Source organism: Ranitomeya variabilis, chromosome 5, assembly GCF_051348905.1.
Source record: "Ranitomeya variabilis isolate aRanVar5 chromosome 5, aRanVar5.hap1, whole genome shotgun sequence".
NCBI classification, from domain to species: domain Eukaryota; kingdom Metazoa; phylum Chordata; class Amphibia; order Anura; family Dendrobatidae; genus Ranitomeya; species Ranitomeya variabilis.
In genome coordinates this window covers 10,409,376-10,431,769 of record NC_135236.1, presented here as the reverse complement: position 1 = coordinate 10,431,769, position 22,394 = coordinate 10,409,376, and the positions used below count along the sequence as shown (strand labels likewise).

Below are 22,394 nucleotides of genomic sequence, written 5' to 3'. Positions count from 1 at the left end.
GTGGGACAGTAGGAGGCAGTCTTGCACATATTGCTATGTGGCCGGTGGCACTGATGGTGGGACAGTAGGGGGCAGTCTTGCACATATTGCTATGTGGCCGGTGGCACTGATGGTGGGACAGTAGGGGGCAGTCTTGCACATATTGCTATGTGACCGGTGGCACTGATGGTGGGACAGTAGGGGGCAGTCTTGCACATTGTGCTATGTGGCTGGTGGCACTGATGGTGGGACAGTAGGGGGCAGTCACACACGTGGTGACAGTAATTATGGGTCACACCAGAATCACCACAGGCGTCACCTTGGTGATATCTCCTGATCCTCATCTTGATGACTGGTTGGGGATGGCCGGCGGTGGCCCATTGTTGGTGGTCATGGTAGTATGGGGGCCAGGGTGGCCAGTGCTGGGCTGGGTCAGGATTGAACAAGTGTGTTGGATCCCAGCTGAATGTAATCCCACATAGTGGACATGGGTTAGTTGGGGGCTTCACTTTTGTGCTCCCAGTATTTTCGGCCACTGTGTCCCCCTTCCGGGTCAATCAGGGAGGATGGAGGCAGGAAGACGTCGCCTCTGTTATAAGAGACAGAGGATTGTGACACTTCCTGACTGAGAAAGGAGAAGTCATGAGAAGACGATGGAGACCGCCGTAATCACACTCTTCCTGATACTGGGGCCTTCTCTGACACAAGGTAACATACACAGAGCCGGGCAGCCCGGGCTCACTGAACCAGGGACAGGGGGCAACTGAACTGAGGACAGGGGGAACTACTGAGGCCAGGATTAGGGGGCCCACTGAGCACAGGACAAGGGGGCAAATGATTCTAGGACCAGGGGGGACCACTGAGCCAAGAACAAGGAAGCAACTGAGCTGAGAAACAGGAGGGACCAATGAGCCCAGGACAAGAAGGCCACTGAGCTGTGGATAATGGGGGCCCAATGAGCCCAGGATAAGGGGCCTACAGAGTCCAGGACTGGGGAGGAGGCACTGAACTCAGAACAGGGGGGCAATTGAGCCCAGTACCAGGGAAAGCCCACTGAACCCAGGGCCATGGGGGTCCACTGAGTCCAGACCCATGGGGGTTCACTGAGTCCAGGACCATGGGGGTCCACTGAGTCCAGGACCATAGGGGTCCACAGAGTCCAGGACCAGGGGAGTCGATTGGGTTCAGAACCAAGGCGACCCAAAACCAAAGAGGGCCCACTGGGCCAAGGACAAGGAAGCAGATGAGCCAAGAACAAGGAGGGCCCACTGAGCTCAGGATTATAGGGGGCCCGCTGAGCCAAGGACAAGGAGGCACTGAGCTAAGGACAATGGGGGCCCGCTGACTCCAGGATATGGGGCTCACAGTGATCAAAACTTAGGGGAGGCACTGCACCCAGGACAAGGGGCAATTGAGCCCAGTACCAGGGTAATCCTTCTGAGCCCAGGACCATGGGGGTCCACTCAGCCTAGTACAATTAGGGTCTACTGAGCCCAGGACCATGGGGGTCCACTGAGTCAAGGACCAGGGAGTCCACTGGGCTCAAAACCAAGGGGACCAAAACCAAAGGGAGCCCACTGAGCCAATGACAATCAGGCCACTGAGCTAAGGACAATGGGGACCCACTGAGCCCTGGATAAAAGGCCCACAGAGTCCAGGACTGGGGGGAGGCACCGAACACAGGACAAGGGGGCAATTGAGCCCAGTACCAGTGGAATCCCACTGAGCCCAGGACCATGGGGTCCAGTTATCCCAGGACCATGAGGTTCCACTGAATCCAGGACCAGGGGAGTCCACTCGACTCAGAACCAAGGGGACCCAAAACCGAAGAGGGCCCACTGAGCGCAAGACCAAGGAATCTACTGTGGCCAGGTCTATGGGGTCATCCGACCCCAGGATCAGACCCCAGGACCAGGGGCATACACTGAGCCCAGGACCAATAGAGTCCCATTGAGCCCAGGACCAAGGGGTCCACTGAGTCCAGGACCAAGAGAGGCAACTGAGCCTAGGACCAGGGTGAGGTCATGTAGCCCATAACTAATGACTAAGGCCAGAGTCCACCTATAGCAGACCAGGGGTCAACTAAGAATAAAGCAAGGGTTAAAAAGAGTCTGTCAGCTCAGAATGACAGTTCAAACCACGTACAGGCACTCACACTCCCTTGATGTGACCAAACACTTCAGTGCACCTTAAATGATTGGCCGCCACGATGCCTCGAACTCTACTTGGGTCGAACAGTCATTCTGTGCCGACTGTTGTCAAAACCTTAATAAAGAATCAGTCAAAAGTAAAGACCACATCCAAAGACAGACCAGGGACCAACAGAGGCAAAAGCACGTGCCAGGGAAGAAAAGTGTGTCATGTTTGGTAGAACCAAAAGCTAGAGACCAAACAGAGTCTGGACTGTGTATACAAGTCATGATGTAGTAATGCCTGACTGTGTGTGTGTGTATAAGGGTCATGGTGTAGTAATGTTTGGACAGTGTACATACAGGTCAAGGTGTAGTGGTGCCTGGACTGTGTATACAGAACATGGTGTAGCGGTGTCTGGACTGTGTATATACAGGTTATGGTGTAAAGGTGTCAGCAATGTGTGTATATAGGTCACGGTGTAGCAGTGTCAGCACTGTGTGTATACAGGTCACAATGTAGTGATGTCAGGACTGTGTGTATACAGCTCATAGTGTAGTGGTGTCAGGACTGTGTGTATACAGGTCACGATGTAACGGTGTCAGGACTGTGTGTATACAGGTCATGGTGTAGCGGTGTCTGAACAGTGTATACAGGTCATGGTGTAGCAGTGTCAGGACTGTGTATATGAGTCATGGAGTAGTGGTTATGGACTGGATCACGATTCACACCGTGACTGTCACCCCTACATCACGGATCGGGGTGACCTTAGGCTGGGTGCCTGGCAGAAAACTTAAAACTGCAGCCCTGTGATATCACTAACAGGGCTGGTTTCCCCAGACCCTCCCCTCTCCTTAGCCTTACCAAATTTAACACAAATTCTTATAATGCTCGTATTTCCACTCCAGAACATGTCAGAATCACAGCACACCCCTCATTCTTCTTATTTTACAATTGGCTTTCTATTGGTACTAAATTCGGGCTCGTTGAGAGGCCCAGTTCCGGAGAAATCCGTACTCTGAACCCGTTGGGCTCAGAGTCTCGCACTTACTGTGGCCGACAGATCCGTCGATGGAGATTCGCAAAATGGACTTATTATTTTCCTAGCCTAAATCATTGGCCCAATATCTTATTATAATGGAACAAAGGACTTCCTGTCTTTAGAGAAATTCTATACCAGTTCTAGCTGATTCTAAAGGGGAGGAGGGAGAGTGAGCAATGTAGGGAGAGCAGCTTACAGCTCCAAGCGCAATACAAATTCTTCTGGTAGGGGCATGAGGGATTTGGGATCTACACATACACATCTCAGAAACACAGAGAGAAGGGGGATTTTAGCCCACAGCATGGGTGCTAACAGGCAAAGCTACAAAATCATATTGCATTTCATACATTATCGTGACAGACTGTATGTATAAAGGTCATGGTGTCGCGGTGCCTGGACTGTGTGTATACAAGTCACGGTGTAGCAGTGTCATCACTGTGTGTATACAGGTCGTGGTGTAGCGGTGTCAGGACTGTGTGTATACAGGTTATGGTGTAGTGGTGTCAGGACTGTGTGTATACAGGTCATGGTGTAGCGGTGTCTGGACTGTGTGTATACAAGTCATGGTGTGGCGGTGTCTGGACTGTGTGTATACAGGTCACGGTGATTGTATATTTAATGTTTGTGTTCTCAATGATCTCTTTCAGCCTGTACATTGCTGTCTGTTACCCAGAAACCTCCATATTTGGCTTCGATGGCTGGCGACCTGGTTATCATTAAGTGTGATATTACAATCATGGCTGGCACCTCACAAAAGTTAACTTCCTTTCTGTATCGGGCCGAACACCCCAAGGAACCTCAGAACACACTGTCACTAGAACCGGAGAATCGCACAGTGACTCATAATCACAGCGTCACAGGAAGCCCGGGTGTATACTACTGCAGGGTGAGCTGTGGAGACTGCAGCATTAACGGAGAAGGGACCTATGTATATGCAAGAGGTGAGGAAGGGCGGGGTCCTATGTATCTGTATCACCCTGCAGGGGCAGAGTCACAGCTCCCTCCTCTCTGTATCGACCTGCAGGGGGTGGGTCACAGCTCCCTCCTCTCTGTATCACCCTGCAGGGGGCGGGGTCACAGCTCCCTCCTCTCTGTATCACCCTGCAGGGGGCGGGGTCACAGCTCCCTCCTCTCTGTATCACCCTGCAGGGATACTTCTTTTCTGATATTTTAACTTTATGTTTGCAGATTATTTCTATGTGGCTCCCTCCAGTGCTGCTGATAAGCTTTGTTCTGCACTGATAGTGCTGTTCATCCTCCTCCTACTCCTGGCTGGATCTGGAAGTTACTTAATACTGCCAGTTTTCTGGAAGAGAGAGGTAAACACTGCACAGTACCACTCCTCCTGTATATATACACTGAACAGTACCGCTCCTCCTGTATATATACTGTCATGAATCCACACCGCTGCCACCAATATGTCACGATTCACACCGTGAGAGTCACCCCTACGTCACGGATCGGGGTGACTTTAGGCCAACAGACGGCTATCACATGTGCAGGGGGGCTTATCTTAGTTATCCCTCCACTGCTACAATGTGATGAAAAAACACACACAAGGCTATTGACCTCTTAGTTTACAGCAGGGGCTTATTTTAGGTATCCCACTGCTCTTCAATATACCACGAACTGCAGGGATTTATGTATAACCCGCTTACAGTTCCACTCGAAACTTGCAACTCTCTGGCGCCCCCCTTACCCTCAGGTCAGATTAGGTACTGCACCTAGAGTAACTAATCGCCAGAAAGGCTGCCTGCTATGTACTGGCTATTGGGCATGCTGCAGCGAGGCGATATAAATAATCCCACTCAGGCAGGAACAATAATTATCAACGCCGCAGTCGCTACAACGACACCCAAAGGCCCGCACACGGGATGCTGCCACCAGCTTCGATTAAACGGGTCCGAAGCTAACCCAAAACAGTAGCGTAATTCCCTTCAGAAGGCTTAAGGTACGTTTTAGAACAGGAGAACGGAAACTAGTAATTTATATATTTTACTCCGAAAAAGGCAGTGTTTACAAAAGACATATAAAGATGTTACCATATGAGAAAATTGAAAATGTAGAAGGTAATTATAAAATAAAGGGATTAAATGAGAAAGGTAAAACTCACATGCTCTCAGTCCATTTCAGGCAAAACCATGCTGGTGGGCAGGACCCCAAATGTCCCAGTGCATCAGGAGGTCTGGATAGGAACAGCTCCTCCAGTAAGACTCTCGAAGACTCCAGGCTGGGTTAAGAGTAAAGACTTTTAACCTCCAGCCTCGTAACATTGCTAAAGGGGTTGAGTTAGGATCGCCCTCCTCCTTCCTCAGCTTTACAGTTTTCTCCAACCATTCTTATGACTGTCATATCTTCGCTGGAGAATCTGGCAGAGTCATAACACACCCCTCATTCAACTTGTATTAAGATTTGCTCTCTATAGATACTAAATTCGGGCTAGAAGAGACAGTTCCAGAGAAATCCGTATTTTGTCCCTGTTTGAACTAGAAGCCCGTGTTTATCGTGGCCGATAGATCCACCGATGGAGATTCCCAAACTGGAGATATTATTTTCCTAGACAAAACCGTTGGCCTAATATCTTACTATAACAAAACAAAGAGCCTCATGTTTTAAAAGGGAGATCAGACCAGTTCTAGCTGATTCTAGATGGAGGAGGGATGAGTAAGTTGCCCAAAGCCTGGAATTTATGACTAGAGCAAAAAAACCTTTTCTACAAATCCACATCTCAGCAAACACAAACACACAGAGAAGGGTTTTTTTAGCCCACAGCAAAGCTACAAAATCATATTACATTTCATACAATATCGTGACACCTCCCCTTTTTGGTCTGCGCTACGGAGGCAGAACCTCTTGGTATGCCTCCATGCGCACCTCAGTAGGTTCACCCCAGTGGGACAGTCCACCTGCATTTCCATGCTCCCTGCCCGTTTTGTGTTCAATGGTGAAGTCAAACTGCTGAAGGGCAAGGCTCCAGCGTAGCAACCTGCCGTTGGTTCCACACATGGCGTTTAGCCAGAGCAGAGGGTTGTGGTCAGTCACCACCGTGAAGGCACGGCCGTACAAGTAGGGCTGCAAGCGCTGCAGGGCCCAGACTATGGCCAGGCATGCCTTCTCAATGGTGGAGTAGGCCACTTCCCTCGGCAAAAGTTTCCGGCTCAGGTACAACACGGGGTGCTCTTGATCCTCCGAGTCAACCTGGCTGAGCACAGCACCAAGGCCAAACTCACTGGCATCAGTCTGTACCAAGAACGGTTGACTGCTGTCGACTGCTTTCAACACAGGGGCGTTGCACAGTGCTGTTTTCAACGCCTGGAAGGCCCCCTCACAGCCGTCGGTCCAGTTGATGATGCGGGGTAGCTTCTTCCTGGTGAGGTCCGTCAAGGGTTTTTCCAGGCTACTATAGTGCTGTACGAAGCGCCTATAGTACCCTGCGATGCCCAGGAAGGACATCACCTGTTTCTTGGTCCTGGGAGTGGGCCAGTCCACAGTCGCTCCCACTTTCTCAGGCTCTGGCTTTAGGGTGTCTCCGCCTACCCGGTGCCCTAGGTAGTGGACCTCCCTCATGCCCATCTGGCACTTTCCCAGCTTGATAGTCAGTCCTGCTCAGTGAATTCGCCTGAGCACCTCCTCGAGATGCTGCAGGTGTTCCTTTCAGGAGGGACTGAAGATGGCAATGTCATCCAAGTACGCAATGGCGTACTCCTCCAGTCCCTGAAGCAGGAGGTTGACCATCCGCTGGAAAGTGGCAGGGGCATTCTTCATGCCTAAGGGCATGACCGTGGACTCGTACAGTCCAAAGGGTGTGATAAAGGCGGACTTCTCCTGCGTCTCGGGGCTCAGGGGAATCTGCCAGTATCCTCGACTCAGATCCATTATTGTCAGGTATTTTGCGCCAGCTAACTTCTCAAGCCGCTCCTCGATGCGCGGCATTGGGTGCGCGTCAGAGGCTGTAATGGAGTTGAGCCCCCTGTAGTCCACGCAGAACTGGGTGGTCCGGTCCTTCTTTGGCACGAGAACTACGGGTGAGGCCCACGCGCTCTTTGACCGTCGAATCACCCCCAGCTGTAACATCTAATCGATTTCCTGGCGCATAACCTGCTGCACCTGGTCAGAGATTCGATAGGGTGTTCGCCGTAGTGGGGCATGATTCCCGGTGTCCACCTCATGGACTGCTAACTCAGTCCTTCTAGGTCGGTTGGAGAACACGACCCGGAAGGGTTACAGTGTGGTTTGCAACTGCAACCGCTGTGGTTCAGTTAGCGAGGCGCTTACCTCCACATCTTCAATGGACCCACCGGCCTTGGCTTGGGCCAGCATGTCCAGGAGGGTGTCTTCCTCCCCGTCTTCAGGTAAGCTGCAGACCGGTAGGATGAAAGGTTCACGTTCGTGATGAGCCTTCATCATGTTGACGTGAAAGGCCTTTCGCCTACCCTGAGCGTGGTCAAGCGTGACCACGTAGGTGACCGGGTTGAGCTTTTGGTGGACGACGTACGGGCCCTCCCAGGCTGCCTGAAGCTTATCCGTTGACACGGGGACCAGCACCCACACGTTTTGACCCATGTGGTAGGTCTGCTCCCGGGCGTTCTGGTCGTACCAGTGCTTCTGGTCAGCCTGAGCCTGCGTCATGTTGTCATGCACCAACTTCGTCAAGGTCTGCATCTTGTCACGGAAGCGCATGACATACATCACTATGGACACTTCAGAAGGGTTTGGCTCCTCTTCCCAGGATTCTCTTACCAACCCAAGGGGTCCCCGGACTCGCCAGCCGTACAGGAGCTCGAAGGGGGAGAACCCCGTAGAGGCCTGTGGAACCTCTTGGTAAGCGAACATCAGGTGTGAGAGGTACCGCTCCCAGTCGCGCCCTTGTGTCTCAACCAGCATGCGTAGCATCTGTTTGAGGGTACCATTGAAGCGTTCACACAAGCCATTGGTCTGTGGGTGATACGCACTCGATACCAGGTGCTTCACCTGCATTCTCTTACAGAAAGCCTCCATTAGGTGAGACATGAATTGGGTCCCTTGATCAGTGAGCATCTCCCTGGGAAATCCTACACGTGAAAAGATAGCCAACAGGGCATCCGCCACCTTATCTGCCCTAGTTAACGACAGAGCTACTGCCCCTGGGTACCGGGTAGCGTAGTCTACCACAGTGAGGACGTATTGCTTTCCAGAGCTGCTGGGGACGGCTAGGGGGCCCACAATGTCCACCGCGATCCTCTGGAAAGGCTCCTCTATCACTGGCAAAGGGATCAGGGGAGCCTTAAGAGCAGGCCCTGCCTTCCCCACTCTTTGACAGGTGACACAGGAGCGGCAGTAGTTTGACACATCTGTTCCCATCTTAGGCCAATAGAAGTGTTGAGACAGCCGGGCCTTTGTTTTGCTGATCCCCAAGTGTCCAGCTAGCGGGATCTCATGGGCAATCCGTAACAACTCACCCCCGAAGTGCTGCGGAACGACCAGCTGTCTTTCCCTCAACCACTCCTTTTGCGATTTTCTGGGTACTGTCTCCCGGTACAACCTTCTTCTTTCCCAGAACACCCTCTCCTTATCATTATTGGAGATGGGCGTCTCGGCGAGTTGTCTCAAACTCTTTAGGCTCGCATCTGCATGCAGAGCGGCCTGAAACTCCTGGATAGGGGAAGCCAGAAGCGATGTCAGGGTCCCTTCCCCACAGGAACCATCTGGAACCTGCTCTGGGTCCACCTCTGGTTCAGTCACACTGATGACTGAGGAGGGTCCGGGAGGCAGACAGTTATCTGCGTTCCGGGCACTCTGACTGCGGGTGACAGCAGCTACGTAGGCTGTCTCCCCGGGGATTTCTACAGACCCATCAGCCGGCGCTGCTATGGGCTCTACCTCCCCATCCACCTCCATTACCTCAGGAGCAGTGCTACTTTAGGGCCAGTTACCTTCCTCGGTGGCACTGGTCAATTGCATGGCATCACCTTCCTCACGGTTCCCATGTATCTCCCCATTTCCTGTAGCCCCGACAGTGGCCCCTGCTAGGGGTTCCTCAGCCGTCTCACTCCGCAGAGCGACATGGCTGAGCACTCCTGTACCTATGGACACATCAACTTTCACAGAAAAATCATTATCAGGTTCAGTTGGCACAAGTACAACATTTTCACCAACACTCCTAGAGAAAAAATGGTTATCAGATGCATCATTACAAGGTAAAGCATGGTCAGGTAACACAGGCGATTTCCCTTCATCATCATCATCAGGGTTAACGTTACCCTCATTAGTAGATTGGGGAGGGGTGTCAGGGACATAGTATGCAACCATCCTCCCCAAATCAGTCCCCAGCAAAACATCAGTGGGCAAATTATCAGACAGTCCCACTTCCTTCACCCCGCTCCCGGCACCCCAATCAACATAAACCCGGGCCATTGGCAAGGGACAGCTGATCCCCCAATCCCAGTGACAGGGTTTTCCCCGGAATGATTTCTTCAGGGGCCGCCAGTTCGGGTCGGATGAGGGTTCGTTCGGCCCCGGTGTCCTTGAGGCCTGTAGCAACATGGCCTCCCACGGTGACGTGCTGTACGTTGTCACACACCCTCCCAGCCACACCACCCACCAAAAGAACTGCTGCATTAGGCCCTGGGGCCTTGTATGGGGGGTTCTTCTGCTTGTCTGGACAGTGGGGACTGATATGACCAGTCCGCTTGCAGACGTAACACTGGCGAGGTTCGGTGGTAGGTCTGGTGCTGTTGGCTACGGGGACAGGACCTCTGGGGTGTTGGCTGGCAGGGGTACTGGCGTTGGTTATAGGCTTACCGCGTCTCCAGCTGGTGGTGACTGGCTTCCGCACTTCCGATCTACGGTTGGCCTCATAGGCATTGGCAATCTGCGCTGCTTTTGTCACGCCTTTGGGTTCTCTGTCCATCACGAACTGTCGCACCTCAGCTGGACAAAGATGTAAGAACTGGTCTTTGATCATCAGGTCTCCCAGCTGCTCAAAGGTGGTCACTGACAGTCCTTGGGTCCACTGGTTAAAGTGGGTCCTGAGTTCATGCACCACATCGCTGTAACTGTCCTGTGGGCCACGTTGGAGGTTCCGGAACTTTCTACGGTAATAATAATAATTTTTATTTATATAGCGCCAACATATTCCGCAGCGCTTTACAAATTATAGAGGGGACTTGTACAGACAATAGATATTACAGCATAACAGAAATCACAGTTTAAAACAGATACCAAGAGGAGTGAGGGCCCTGCTGCTCGCAAGCTACAAACTATGAGGAAAAGGGGAGACACGAGAGGTGGATGGTAACAATTGCTTTAGTTATTTGGACCAGCCATAGTGTAAGGCTCGGGTGTTCATGTAAAGCTGCATGAACCAGTTAACAGCCTAAGTATGTAGCAGTACAGACACAGAGGGCTATTAACTGCATAAAGTGTATGAGAACATGATGCGAGGAACCTGATTATGTTTATTTTTATTTATTTATTTATTTATTTATTTATTTTTTTGAGGCTACACAGGGATAGTTAGGTTAATGCGTTGAGGCCGTAGGCCAATCTGAACAAATGAGTTTTTAGGGCATGCTTAAAACTGTGGGGATTGGGGATTAATCGTATTAACCTGGGTAGTGCATTCCAAAGAAACGGAGCAGCACGTCTAAAGTCTTGGAGACGGGAATGGGAGGTTCTGATTATTGAGGATGCTAACCTGAGGTCATTAGTGGAGCGGAGGGCACAGGTAGGGTGGTAGACTGAGACGGTAAACCTCAGGTGTAAGCTGGTACTTGCCTATGAGGGCCTGCTTAATGGCCTGATAGTTACCATCTTGTTCTTGAGGGAGGGCAGCAAACGCCTCCAGAGCTTTGCCTCTCAGCCCTGGGGTCAGGTATCGTGCCCATTGGTCTGAAGGCAGCTGGTACTGTCTGCAGGCTTTCTCAAAGGCCCGTACAAAAGTGTCCAAGTCCCCGTCCTTTTCCATAACAGGGAAATAATCGGGCCAGGGCTTCGGTATCGGAGCGCTGTTGGGCTCACGGCTCCGCGCGGTGGAGGGCATCATCCCCTGACGGAGCATCTCCAGTTCATATTCTCGCTGGGCTTGGCGCTCAGCTCGTTGGGCCTGGGTCTCCCGCTCGGCTCGCTCCTGGTATTGCTGGATCAGCTGCCGATGTCCATCACGGTCATCGGCGGGGAGTAGTTCCAAGACCGCCAGCAGACTGGGGTCCAAACCGCCCTGGTTGCTGGTAGGGCCCAGTGGTTGGACCTCTGCTGCAGCACCATGTTCGCTGGTGCTGGCTTCTGCGGCCACTGGGCTCTGAGAGTGGTCTAGAGCTGCTTCCCATTGCACCAGAACTGCGACCAGTTGGGCTTTGTTTTTGCCTGCAAAGTCAATGTGCTGTGACTTATGGAGCGGCCCCCAGACGCAGGGCAATGGGGTACTCGGTACCGGGTCTCTCTGTCTCGGTTCTGGGGATGTCACGGTGCCTAGACCCGGTCCGTGGCCCTGCTAAGGGGCGTCCAATTAAAGATGATGGTGGGTGGTGCAGGATGCGATGAATAACGAGGACACAGGGTTGCAGTCTCTTTACCTCTTTACTGAAGGCTTCGGCATCCACAATCCAGAGCACTGCTAACAGGGCTGGCTGAGACCGGCCGGTCCGAAGGCACATCCAGAGTTCCCTTTGCAGGTGGAAATCAGTAGCCTACCTACTAGCGCCTGGGTGTTGTAGTACCTCCCTGCTGAGCACCACGGGATAGTCCTCACAACTGTCGTGTATGTTTCTGCTCTTTCTCTCCGTCCCCCAGATGGTATGGATAGGACGCACCCGTATGAAGGGGTAGGTGTTGTGAAATTGGATTTTGGGCTCCCCCGGTGGCCACTGGTGGAATTGAACTTGTGTGCATCATCCCCTCTGTTCACCTGTTCCCATCAGGATGTGGGAGTCGCTATTTAACCTTGCTCCTCTGTCACTTCCATGCCGGTCAACATTGTAATCAGAAGCCTTTCTGTGCATGTTCCTGCTACCAGACAACTTCCAGCTAAGTCGGACTTTTGTCCTTGTTTGTTTTTTGCATTTTGTTCCAGTTCACAGCTGCAGTTTCGTTTCTGTGTCTGGAAAGCTCTTGTGATCTGAAATTGCCACTCTGATGTTATGAGTTAATACTAGAGTCTTAAAGTAATTTCAGGATGGTGTATTGATAGGGTTTTCAGCTGACCATGAAAGTACCCTTTCTGTCTTCCTGCTATCTAGTAAGCGGACCTCGATTTTGCTAAACCTATTTTCATACTACGTTTGTCATTTTCATCTTAAATCACCGCCAATATATGTGGGGGCCTCTGTCTGCCTTTCGGGGAAATTTCTCTAGAGGTGAGCCAGGACTATATTTTCCTCTGCCAGGATTAGTTAGTCCTCCGGCCGGCGCTGGGCGTCTAGGGATAAAACGCAGGCTACGCTACCCGGCTACTGTTAGTTGTGCGGCAGGTTTAGTTCATGGTCAGTTTAAGTTTCCATCCTTCCAAGAGCTAGTTCCTATGTATGCTGGGCTATGTTCTCTTGCCATTGAGAACCATAACAGTTTGACCGGCCCACAAAGGGTTAAATTAATTGGCAGAGAAAGGAGAGAAAAAAGAAGTCTGCTGAAAATTTTTTTTTTTTTTTTTTTTTTTCCTTCAGTTCTGAGTGTGCTTTCAATTGAATCACTTGCAAGTCTGCCTATATTGCAGCCTTCCTCTCTCTCTCCTTCTAATCCTGGAATGGCTCTGTGTTCACCTGTTTAAAATGGATATTCAGAGTTTAGCTGCAGGTTTGAATAATCTCACCACGAAAGTTCAAAATTTACAAGATTTTGTTGTTCATGTTCCTATATCTGAACCTAGAATTCCTTTGCCTGAATTTTTCTCAGGGAATAGATCTTGCTTTCAAAATTTCAAAAATAATTGCAAGTTGTTTTTGTCCCTGAAATCTCGCTCTGCTGGAGATCCTGCTCAGCAGGTCAGGATTGTGATTTCCTTGCTCCGGGGCGACCCTCAAGATTGGGCTTTTGCATTGGCTCCAGGGGATCCTGCGTTGCTCAATGTGGATGCGTTTTTTCTGGCCTTGGGGTTGCTTTATGAGGAACCTCATTTAGAGCTTCAGGCGGAAAAGGCCTTGATGTCCCTATCTCAGGGGCAAGATGAAGTTGAAATATACTGCCAAAAATTCCGTAAATGGTCTGTGCTTACTCAGTGGAATGAGTGCGCCCTGGCGGCGAATTTCAGAGAGGGTCTCTCTGATGCCGTTAAGGATGTTATGGTGGGGTTCCCTGTGCCTGCGGGTCTGAATGAGTCCATGACAATGGCTATCCAGATCGATAGACGTCTGCGGGAGCGCAAACCTGTGCACCATTTGGCGGTGTCTACTGAGAAGACGCCAGAGAATATGCAATGTGATAGAATTCTGTCCAGAAGCGAACGGCAGAATTTTAGACGAAAAAATGGGTTGTGCTTTTATTGTGGTGATTCAACTCATGTTATATCAGCATGCTCTAAGCGTACTAAGAAGCTTGATAAGTCAGTTTCAATTGGCACTTTTCAGTCTAAGTTTATTCTATCTGTGACCCTGATTTGTTCTTTATCATCTATTACCGCGGATGCCTATGTCGACTCTGGCGCCGCTTTGAGTCTTATGGATTGGTCCTTTGCCAAACGCTGTGGGTATGATTTAGAGCCTCTTGAAACTCCTATACCTCTGAAGGGGATTGACTCCACCCCATTGGCTAGTAATAAACCATTGACTGATTTGACTAAGAAGGGTGCTGATGTTGCTGATTGGTCCCCTGCTGCTGTGGAGGCCTTTCGGGAGCTTAAGCGCCGCTTTTCTTCCGCCCCTGTGTTGCGTCAGCCTGATGTTGCTCTTCCTTTTCAGGTTGAGGTCGACGCTTCTGAAATCGGAGCTGGGGCGGTTTTGTCGCAAAGAATTTCCGACTGCTCCGTGATGAAACCTTGTGCTTTTTTTTCTCGTAAATTTTCGCCCGCCGAGCGGAATTATGATATTGGGAATCGGGAGCTTTTGGCCATGAAGTGGGCTTTTGAGGAGTGGCGTCATTGGCTTGAGGGGGCTAGACATCAGGTGGTGGTATTGACCGACCACAAGAATTTGATTTATCTTGAGTCCGCCAGACGCCTGAATCCTAGACAGGCGCGCTGGTCGTTGTTTTTCTCTCGGTTTAATTTTGTGGTGTCATACCTACCGGGTTCTAAGAATGTTAAGGCGGATGCCCTTTCTAGGAGTTTTGAGCCTGACTCCCCTGGTAATTCTGAACCTACAGGTATCCTTAAGGATGGAGTGATATTGTCTGCCGTTTCTCCAGACCTGCGGCGGGCCTTGCAGGATTTTCAGGCGGATAGACCTGATCGTTGCCCACCTGGTAGACTGTTTGTTCCTGATGATTGGACCAGTAAAGTCATTTCTGAGGTTCATTCTTCTGCGTTGGCAGGTCATCCTGGAATCTTTGGTACCAGGGATTTGGTGGCAAGGTCCTTCTGGTGGCCTTCCCTGTCACGAGATGTACGAGGCTTTGTGCAGTCTTGTGACGTTTGTGCTCGGGCCAAGCCTTGTTGTTCTCGGGCTAGTGGATTGTTGTTGCCCTTGCCTATCCCGAAGAGGCCTTGGACGCACATCTCGATGGATTTTATTTCGGATCTTCCTGTTTCTCAGAAGATGTCTGTCATCTGGGTGGTGTGTGACCGTTTCTCTAAGATGGTCCATTTGGTTCCCCTGCCTAAGTTGCCTTCTTCTTCCGAGTTGGTTCCTCTGTTTTTTCAAAATGTGGTTCGTTTGCATGGTATTCCGGAGAATATCGTTTCTGACAGAGGAACCCAATTCGTGTCTAGATTTTGGCGGGCATTCTGTGCTAGGATGGGCATAGATTTGTCTTTCTCGTCTGCTTTCCATCCTCAGACTAATGGCCAGACCGAGCGGATTAATCAGACCTTGGAGACATATTTGAGGTGTTTTGTGTCTGCAGATCAGGATGATTGGGTTGCTTTTTTGCCTTTAGCGGAGTTTGCCCTCAATAATCGGGCCAGCTCTGCCACCTTGGTGTCTCCTTTTTTCTGTAATTCGGGGTTTCATCCTCGATTTTCCTCCGGTCAGGTGGAATCTTCGGATTGTCCTGGAGTGGATGCTGTGGTGGAGAGGTTGCATCAGATTTGGGGGCAGGTGGTGGACAATTTGAAGTTGTCCCAGGAGAAGACTCAGCTTTTTGCCAACCGCCGGCGTCGGGTTGGTCCTCGGCTTTGTGTCGGGGACTTGGTGTGGTTGTCTTCTCGTTTTGTCCCTATGAGGGTTTCTTCTCCTAAGTTTAAGCCTCGGTTCATCGGCCCGTACAAGATATTGGAGATTCTTAACCCTGTGTCCTTCCGTTTGGACCTCCCTGCATCTTTTTCTATTCATAATGTTTTTCATCGGTCATTGTTGCGCAGGTATGAGGTACCGGTTGTGCCTTCCGTTGAGCCTCCTGCTCCGGTGTTGGTTGAGGGCGAGTTGGAGTACGTTGTGGAAAAAATCTTGGACTCCCGTGTTTCCAGACGGAAACTCCAGTATCTGGTCAAATGGAAGGGATACGGTCAGGAGGATAATTCTTGGGTGACTGCCTCTGATGTTCATGCCTCCGATCTGGTCCGTGCCTTTCATAGGGCTCATCCTGATCGCCCTGGTGGTTCTGGTGAGGGTTCGGTGCCCCCTCCTTGAGGGGGGGGTACTGTTGTGAAATTGGATTTTGGGCTCCCCCGGTGGCCACTGGTGGAATTGAACTTGTGTGCATCATCCCCTCTGTTCACCTGTTCCCATCAGGATGTGGGAGTCGCTATTTAACCTTGCTCCTCTGTCACTTCCATGCCGGTCAACATTGTAATCAGAAGCCTTTCTGTGCATGTTCCTGCTACCAGACAACTTCCAGCTAAGTCGGACTTTTGTCCTTGTTTGTTTTTTGCATTTTGTTCCAGTTCACAGCTGCAGTTTCGTTTCTGTGTCTGGAAAGCTCTTGTGATCTGAAATTGCCACTCTGATGTTATGAGTTAATACTAGAGTCTTAAAGTAATTTCAGGATGGTGTATTGATAGGGTTTTCAGCTGACCATGAAAGTACCCTTTCTGTCTTCCTGCTATCTAGTAAGCGGACCTCGATTTTGCTAAACCTATTTTCATACTACGTTTGTCATTTTCATCTTAAATCACCGCCAATATATGTGGGGGCCTCTGTCTGCCTTTCGGGGAAATTTCTCTAGAGGTGAGCCAGGACTATATTTTCCTCTGCCAGGATTAGTTAGTCCTCCGGCCGGCGCTGGGCGTCTAGGGATAAAACGCAGGCTACGCTACCCGGCTACTGTTAGTTGTGCGGCAGGTTTAGTTCATGGTCAGTTTAAGTTTCCATCCTTCCAAGAGCTAGTTCCTATGTATGCTGGGCTATGTTCTCTTGCCATTGAGAACCATAACAGGTAGGCCTGGAGTTATTTTATAGGGACCCTAGAGACGCCCCTCTCCCACAATTGCCTCCGTTGTCTTCATTAGGTGAAAAGGTGAGACAGCCAACCTAAAGTTAACTGCCCGGCCGTAGTTCAAAGTAATGCGTAGAGCCTATTACTTCCTCGGCGTTCCGGCCACCGGCTACGCGCCTCAGAAGGATGTTGCCATGATCTTATTGGCACGACTCCTTCTGGTTCTATCTCCTTTGTGCTGTGATCTCATTTCTTACTTCTCCACAATATACTTCGCTTCGTGTCCTTTCTTAAGATGCCGCTGCAATGAAGTGCAGGCGCGGCTCCGTAATGATCTGTCCTTTTGCTAGGCCACTGTCAGAATCCCAACCCTGACAGGGACCCCCCTGAATCTTCCCAAGCAACGCTCTCCTCTCACTAGATGTTGCCTTGGCAAAACCCAGTCAGCTTCTCTCTAACTTCCTATCCAACCCCCAGTTTTACCAGAGTGTGAGGAGTGGCCTAATACATAGAACCTTTTGCTCCCCCTGGTGGCCGGAGTGTGAAGTGTAGTGTGTGACTGTGATACCTGGTCAGGCGAACTCCTTTAGTGCCATCAGACGTACCATCACTCCCCTTAGCGGCGGAGCGACAGCACTGCAACGACGAGGACTCTGGGGCGCTGCACTTGCATAAGGCAATAAGGGTGTCTCTGGTCTGCTGCTCATAAAAGGCTTCTCCCAGTACAACCATGGTTGCCAAATAAAAGATAGGACAGAAAAACGAAGAGAAAGGGAGGGGATAATTACCAGTACGCACGATTGTCTCAGGACTAATAAACACTGAGTTCGTTCTCCAAACGTATTTGCGAAGAGTCCTTGCAAGAACTTTGCAAGTTTTTAGTGAGAGGAATGATTGCTCAAACCAAATCACTAATGCTCTAAGATCCCACCGCCTTGCCACCAATTGCCATGGATCCACACCGCTGCCACCAATATGTCACGATTCACACCGTGACCGTCACCCCTACGTCACGGATCGGGGTGACTTTAGACCAACAGACGGCTATCACATGTGCAGGGGGCTTATCTTAGTTATCCCTCCACTGCTACAATGTGATGAAAACACACACACACACGGCTATTGACCTCTTAGGGTACGTTCACACAGGACTTTTTTGCTGCTTTTTTTTGCTGCTTTTTTTTATGCTAATTTTCAGCTGCTTTTTACAGTACCAGTAAAGCCTATGAGATTTCAGAAATCTCATGCACACACGTTGGTTTTTTGTTTGATCAGTTTTTTCTGCTTTGCTGCTTTTTTTGGACATAGGGCATGTCACTTCTTTCAGCGTTTTTGGTGCGTTTTTGCAGCGTTTTTTCACCCATTGACTTGAATGGGTGATGAAAAAAACGCTGCAAAAACGCTGCAAAAACCGCATGTAGCATTATTTGCTGCTTTTTTTGTGCAGAAAATCATGGCCAGCAGGAAGGGATCTCACAGCCAAGAGCTTAGGGGTGTGGTTAGTGAGGTGTGAAGAGCCATTGTGAGTCATTGTGAGGTGTGAAGAGCCATTGTGAGGTGTCCTGATTGTGATCTATTGTGAGGGAGTTCCTGGTAGTGAGGTGTGAAGAGCCATTGTGAGCCATTGTGAGGTGTGAAGAGCCATTGTGAGGTGTCCTGATTGTGATCTATTGTGAGGGAGTTCCTGGTAGTGAGGTGTGAAGAGCCATTGTGAGGTGTCCTGATTGTGATCTATTGTGAGGGAGTTCCTGGTAGTGAGGTGTGAAGAGCCATTCTGAGGTGTCCTGATTGTGATCTATTGTGAGGGAGTTCCTGGTAGTGAGGTGTGAAGAGCCATTGTGAGCCATTGTGAGGTGTGAAGAGCCATTGTGAGGTGTCCTGATTGTGATCTATTGTGAGGGAGTTTCTGGTAGTGAGGTGTTAGCCATGTCTTGGTATAGGAGGATGGGCATTAATGTTTCCCAACTAATCATGGAGGTAATATTTTTTTTAATTTGTGATATATTTATCTATCCGATTGTTTGCAATGGTACACTTTGCGATGCTCATGTGCTGTTATGTACATGTTCATGTGTTCTGCATGTGTATGTTTGTATCTTCCTTGTCATGAATGTTGGCTTCATTTCATCTTGCATTTGGTAATTACTTTTTCATTTATTTTTGCAAGGTGGAAACAATGCCTGTAATTTGGGATTTAGCTTGCCCAAACTACAGTGATCGTCAAAAAAAGGCAGATGCATGGCATGTAATCTGCCGTAAATTGTTCCCCCGCTGGGATGAAGGCGATGCTAAGCTCCACTGGGAGATTGGTAAATAAAAAACTTAACATATGTCCTTTTCTAACAAATTAAATGACCAGGTAGTAGGTAAATACTAGTGATGTGAACGTGCTCTGATAACGTGTTATGTGAGCGTGCTTGAGTACTAACTGAGTGTCTTTGGTGTAGTCATCAAACATGATTGATTCACCATATACCACAAAAAAAAACGCATGAAAAAAACGCACCAAAAACGCACCTATAAGCAGCTGAAAATTAGCATAAAAAAAAGCAGCAAAAAAAAGCAGCAAAAAAGTCCTGTGTGAACGTACCCTTAGTTTACAGCAGGGGCTTATTTTAGGTATCCCACTGCTCTTCAATACACCATGAACTGCAGGGATTTATGTATATCCCGCTTACCGTTCCACTTGAAACCTGCAGCTCTCTGGCGCCACCCTTACCCTCAGGTCAGATTAGGTACTGCACCTAGGATAATTAGTCGCCAGAAAGGCTGCCTGCTATGTACTGGCTATTGGGCACGCTGCAGCAAGGCGATATAAATACTCCCACTCAGGCAGGAACAATAATTACTAACACCAAGAATGAACACCAGGCCATAAGATATGAAAAAGTACAAACTTTATTTTGAACATATCTAAAACCATATACCACACATAAAATTATGGAGCAACCAAAATACAGAGACAACCGACAGGTATGACTGGAACAGTGGCAAAAAACTATATATATATATATATAAAAGGAGTAACCTTCCAATCAATCATATAGTGCGTATATACACACCCGCAAAGAAAAAAATAAATAAATAAAATAATCCTGCAAGTGTAGCCAGTAGTATCCCCAATGCAGCGGTCATAGATGACAATGCACAAAAATTATTTAAATAAAATATAAGAAATATGTATGTATTAATGTTAATCGTTAATATATTAAAAGACTAATAAGAAATAAATACATCTTAGTAACAAGTGCAATGTCACCGACAACCGCAGCATCATGGACAACCGCCGTACGGTCACCAAAATGTTCACAGTACATATAGAGGAAGGACCATAGTTACCAAATGTAAGCCTCCAGTCAGGGACTCATGACACCCAACGCGCGTTTCGCTGAGGAAAGCTTCGTCCAGGGACACCCACTATGGACACTTCAGAAGGGTTCGGCTCCTCTTCCCAGGATTCTCTTACCAACCCAAGGGGTCCCCGGACTCACCTGCCATACAGGAGCTCGAAGGGGGAGAACCCCATCGAGGCCTGCGGAACCTCTCGGTAAGCGAACAGCAGGTGTGGGAGGTACCGCTCCCAGTCGCGCCCTTGTCTCAACCAGCATGCGTAGCATCTGTTTGAGGGTACCATTGAAGTGTTCACACAAGCCATTGGTCTGTGGGTGATACGCACTCGATACCAGGTGCTTCACCTGCATTTTCTTACAGAGAGCCTCCATTAGGTGAGACATGAATTGGGTCCCTTGATCAGTAAGCATCTCCCTGGGAAATCCTACACGTGCAAAGATGGCCAACAGGGCATCCGCCACCTTATCTGCCCTAGTTGACGACAGAGCTACTGCCTCTGGGTACCGGGTAGCGTAGTCTACCACAGTAAGGATATATCGCTTTCCAGAGCTGCTGGGGAGGGCCAACGGGCCCACAATGTCCACCGCGATCCTCTGGAAAGGCTCCTCTATCACTGGCAAAGGGATCAGGGGAGCCTTAAGAGCAGACCCCACCTTCCCCGCTCTTTGACAGGTGACACAGGAGCGGCAGTAGTTTGACACATCTGTCCCCATCTTAGGCCAATAGAAGTGTTGAGACAGCCGGGCCTTAGTTTTGCTGATCCCCAAGTGTCCAGCTAGCGGGATCTCATGGGCAATCCGTAACAACTCACCCCGGAATTGCTGCGGGACGACCAGCTGTCTTTCCCTCAACCACTCCTTTTGTGATTCTCCGGGTACTGTCTCCCGGTACAACCTTCCTCGTTCCCAGAACACCCTCTCCTTATCAGTCTCGGAGAAGAGCGTCCCGGTGAGTTGTCTCAAACTCTCTAGGCTCGCATCTGTGTGCAGAGCGGCCTGAAACTCCTGGATAGGGGAAGCCAGAAGCGATGTCAGGGTCCCTTCCCCACAGGAACCATCTGGAACCTGCTCTGGGTCCACCTCTGGTTCAGTCACACTGATGACTGAGGAGGGTCCGGGAGGCAGACAGTTATCTGCGTTCCGGGCACTCTGACTGCGGGTGACAGCAGCTACGTAGGCTGTCTCCCCGGGGATTTCTACCGACCCATCAGCCGACGCTGCTATGGGCTCTACCTCCCCATCCACCCCCAACACTCCAGGGGCAGTGCTACTTATGGGCCAGTTACCTTCCTCGGTGGCACTGGTCAATTGCATGGCATCACCTTGATCACGGTTCCCATGTATCTCCCCATGTCCTGTAGCACCGACACTTGCCCCTGCTAAGGGTTCCTCAGCCGTCTCACTCCGCAGAGCGACGTGGCTGAGCAGTCCTGTACCTATGGACACATCAACTTGCACAGAAAAATCATTATCAGGTTCAGTTGGCACAGGTACAACATTTTCACCAACACTCCTAGGGAAAAAATGGTTATCAGATGCATCATTATAAGATAAAGCATGGTCAGGTAACACATGCGATTTCCCATCATCATCATCATCATCAGGGTTAACGTTACCCTCATTAGTAGATTGGGGAGGGGTGTCAGGGACATAGTATGCAACTATCCTCCCCAAATCAGTCCCCAACAAAACATCAGTGGGCAAATTATCAGACAGCCCCACTTCCTTCACCCCGCTCCCGGCACCCCAATCAATATAAGCCCGGGCCATTGGTAAGGGACAGCTGATGCCCCCAATCCCAGTGACAGTTAGGGTTTTCCCCAGAATGATTTCTTCAGGGGCCACCAGTTTGGGTCGGATGAGGGTTCGTTCAGCCCCGGTGTCCTCGAGGTCTGTAGCAACATGGCCTCCCACGGTGACGTGCTGTACGTTGTCACACCCCCTCCCAGCCACACCACCCACCAAAAGAACTGCTGCATTAGGCCCTGGGGCCTTGGATGAGGGGTTCTTCTGCTTGTCTGGACAGTGGGGACTGATATGACCAGTCCGATTGCAGAACTAACACTTGCAGGGTTAGGTGGTAGGTCTGGTGTTGTTGGCTGCGGGGACAGGACCTCTGGGGTGTTGGCTGGCAGGGGCACTGGCGTTGGTTGCAGGCTTACCCCCTCTCCAGCTGGTGGTGACTGGCTTCCGCACTTCCGATCTACGGTTGGCCTCATAGGCATCGGCAATCTGCGCTGCTTTCGTCACGTCTTTGGGTTCTCTGTCCATCACGAACTGGCGCACCTCAGCTGGGCAAAGATGTAAGAACTGGTCTTTGATCATCAGGTCTCGCAGCTGTGCAAAGGTGGTCGCTGACAGTCCTTGGGTCCACTGGTCAAAGTGGGTCCCCAGTCCATGCACCACATCACTGTAACTGTCGTGTGGGCCACGTTGGAGGGTCCGGAACTTTC

At 50.1% G+C, this 22,394-nt stretch overlaps 1 protein-coding gene across 2 annotated transcripts in view; it reads left to right on the top strand.

Moving 5' to 3' along the window:
- Positions 1–608: 608 nt before the first annotated feature.
- Positions 609–22,394, top strand: part of NFAM1 (NFAT activating protein with ITAM motif 1) — a 66,027-nt gene continuing 44,241 nt past the window's right edge. The window contains exons 1-3 of one of the 2 annotated variants that reach the window (XM_077261572.1): positions 609–687; positions 3,799–4,092; positions 4,340–4,470. In XM_077261572.1, coding sequence (XP_077117687.1) covers positions 633–687; positions 3,799–4,092; positions 4,340–4,470 — 480 coding nt within the window. In that variant the 5' untranslated portion in view covers positions 609–632. The remainder of the gene's footprint in view (positions 688–3,798; positions 4,093–4,339; positions 4,471–22,394) is intronic. The other variant, XM_077261573.1, reaches the window with a different exon arrangement.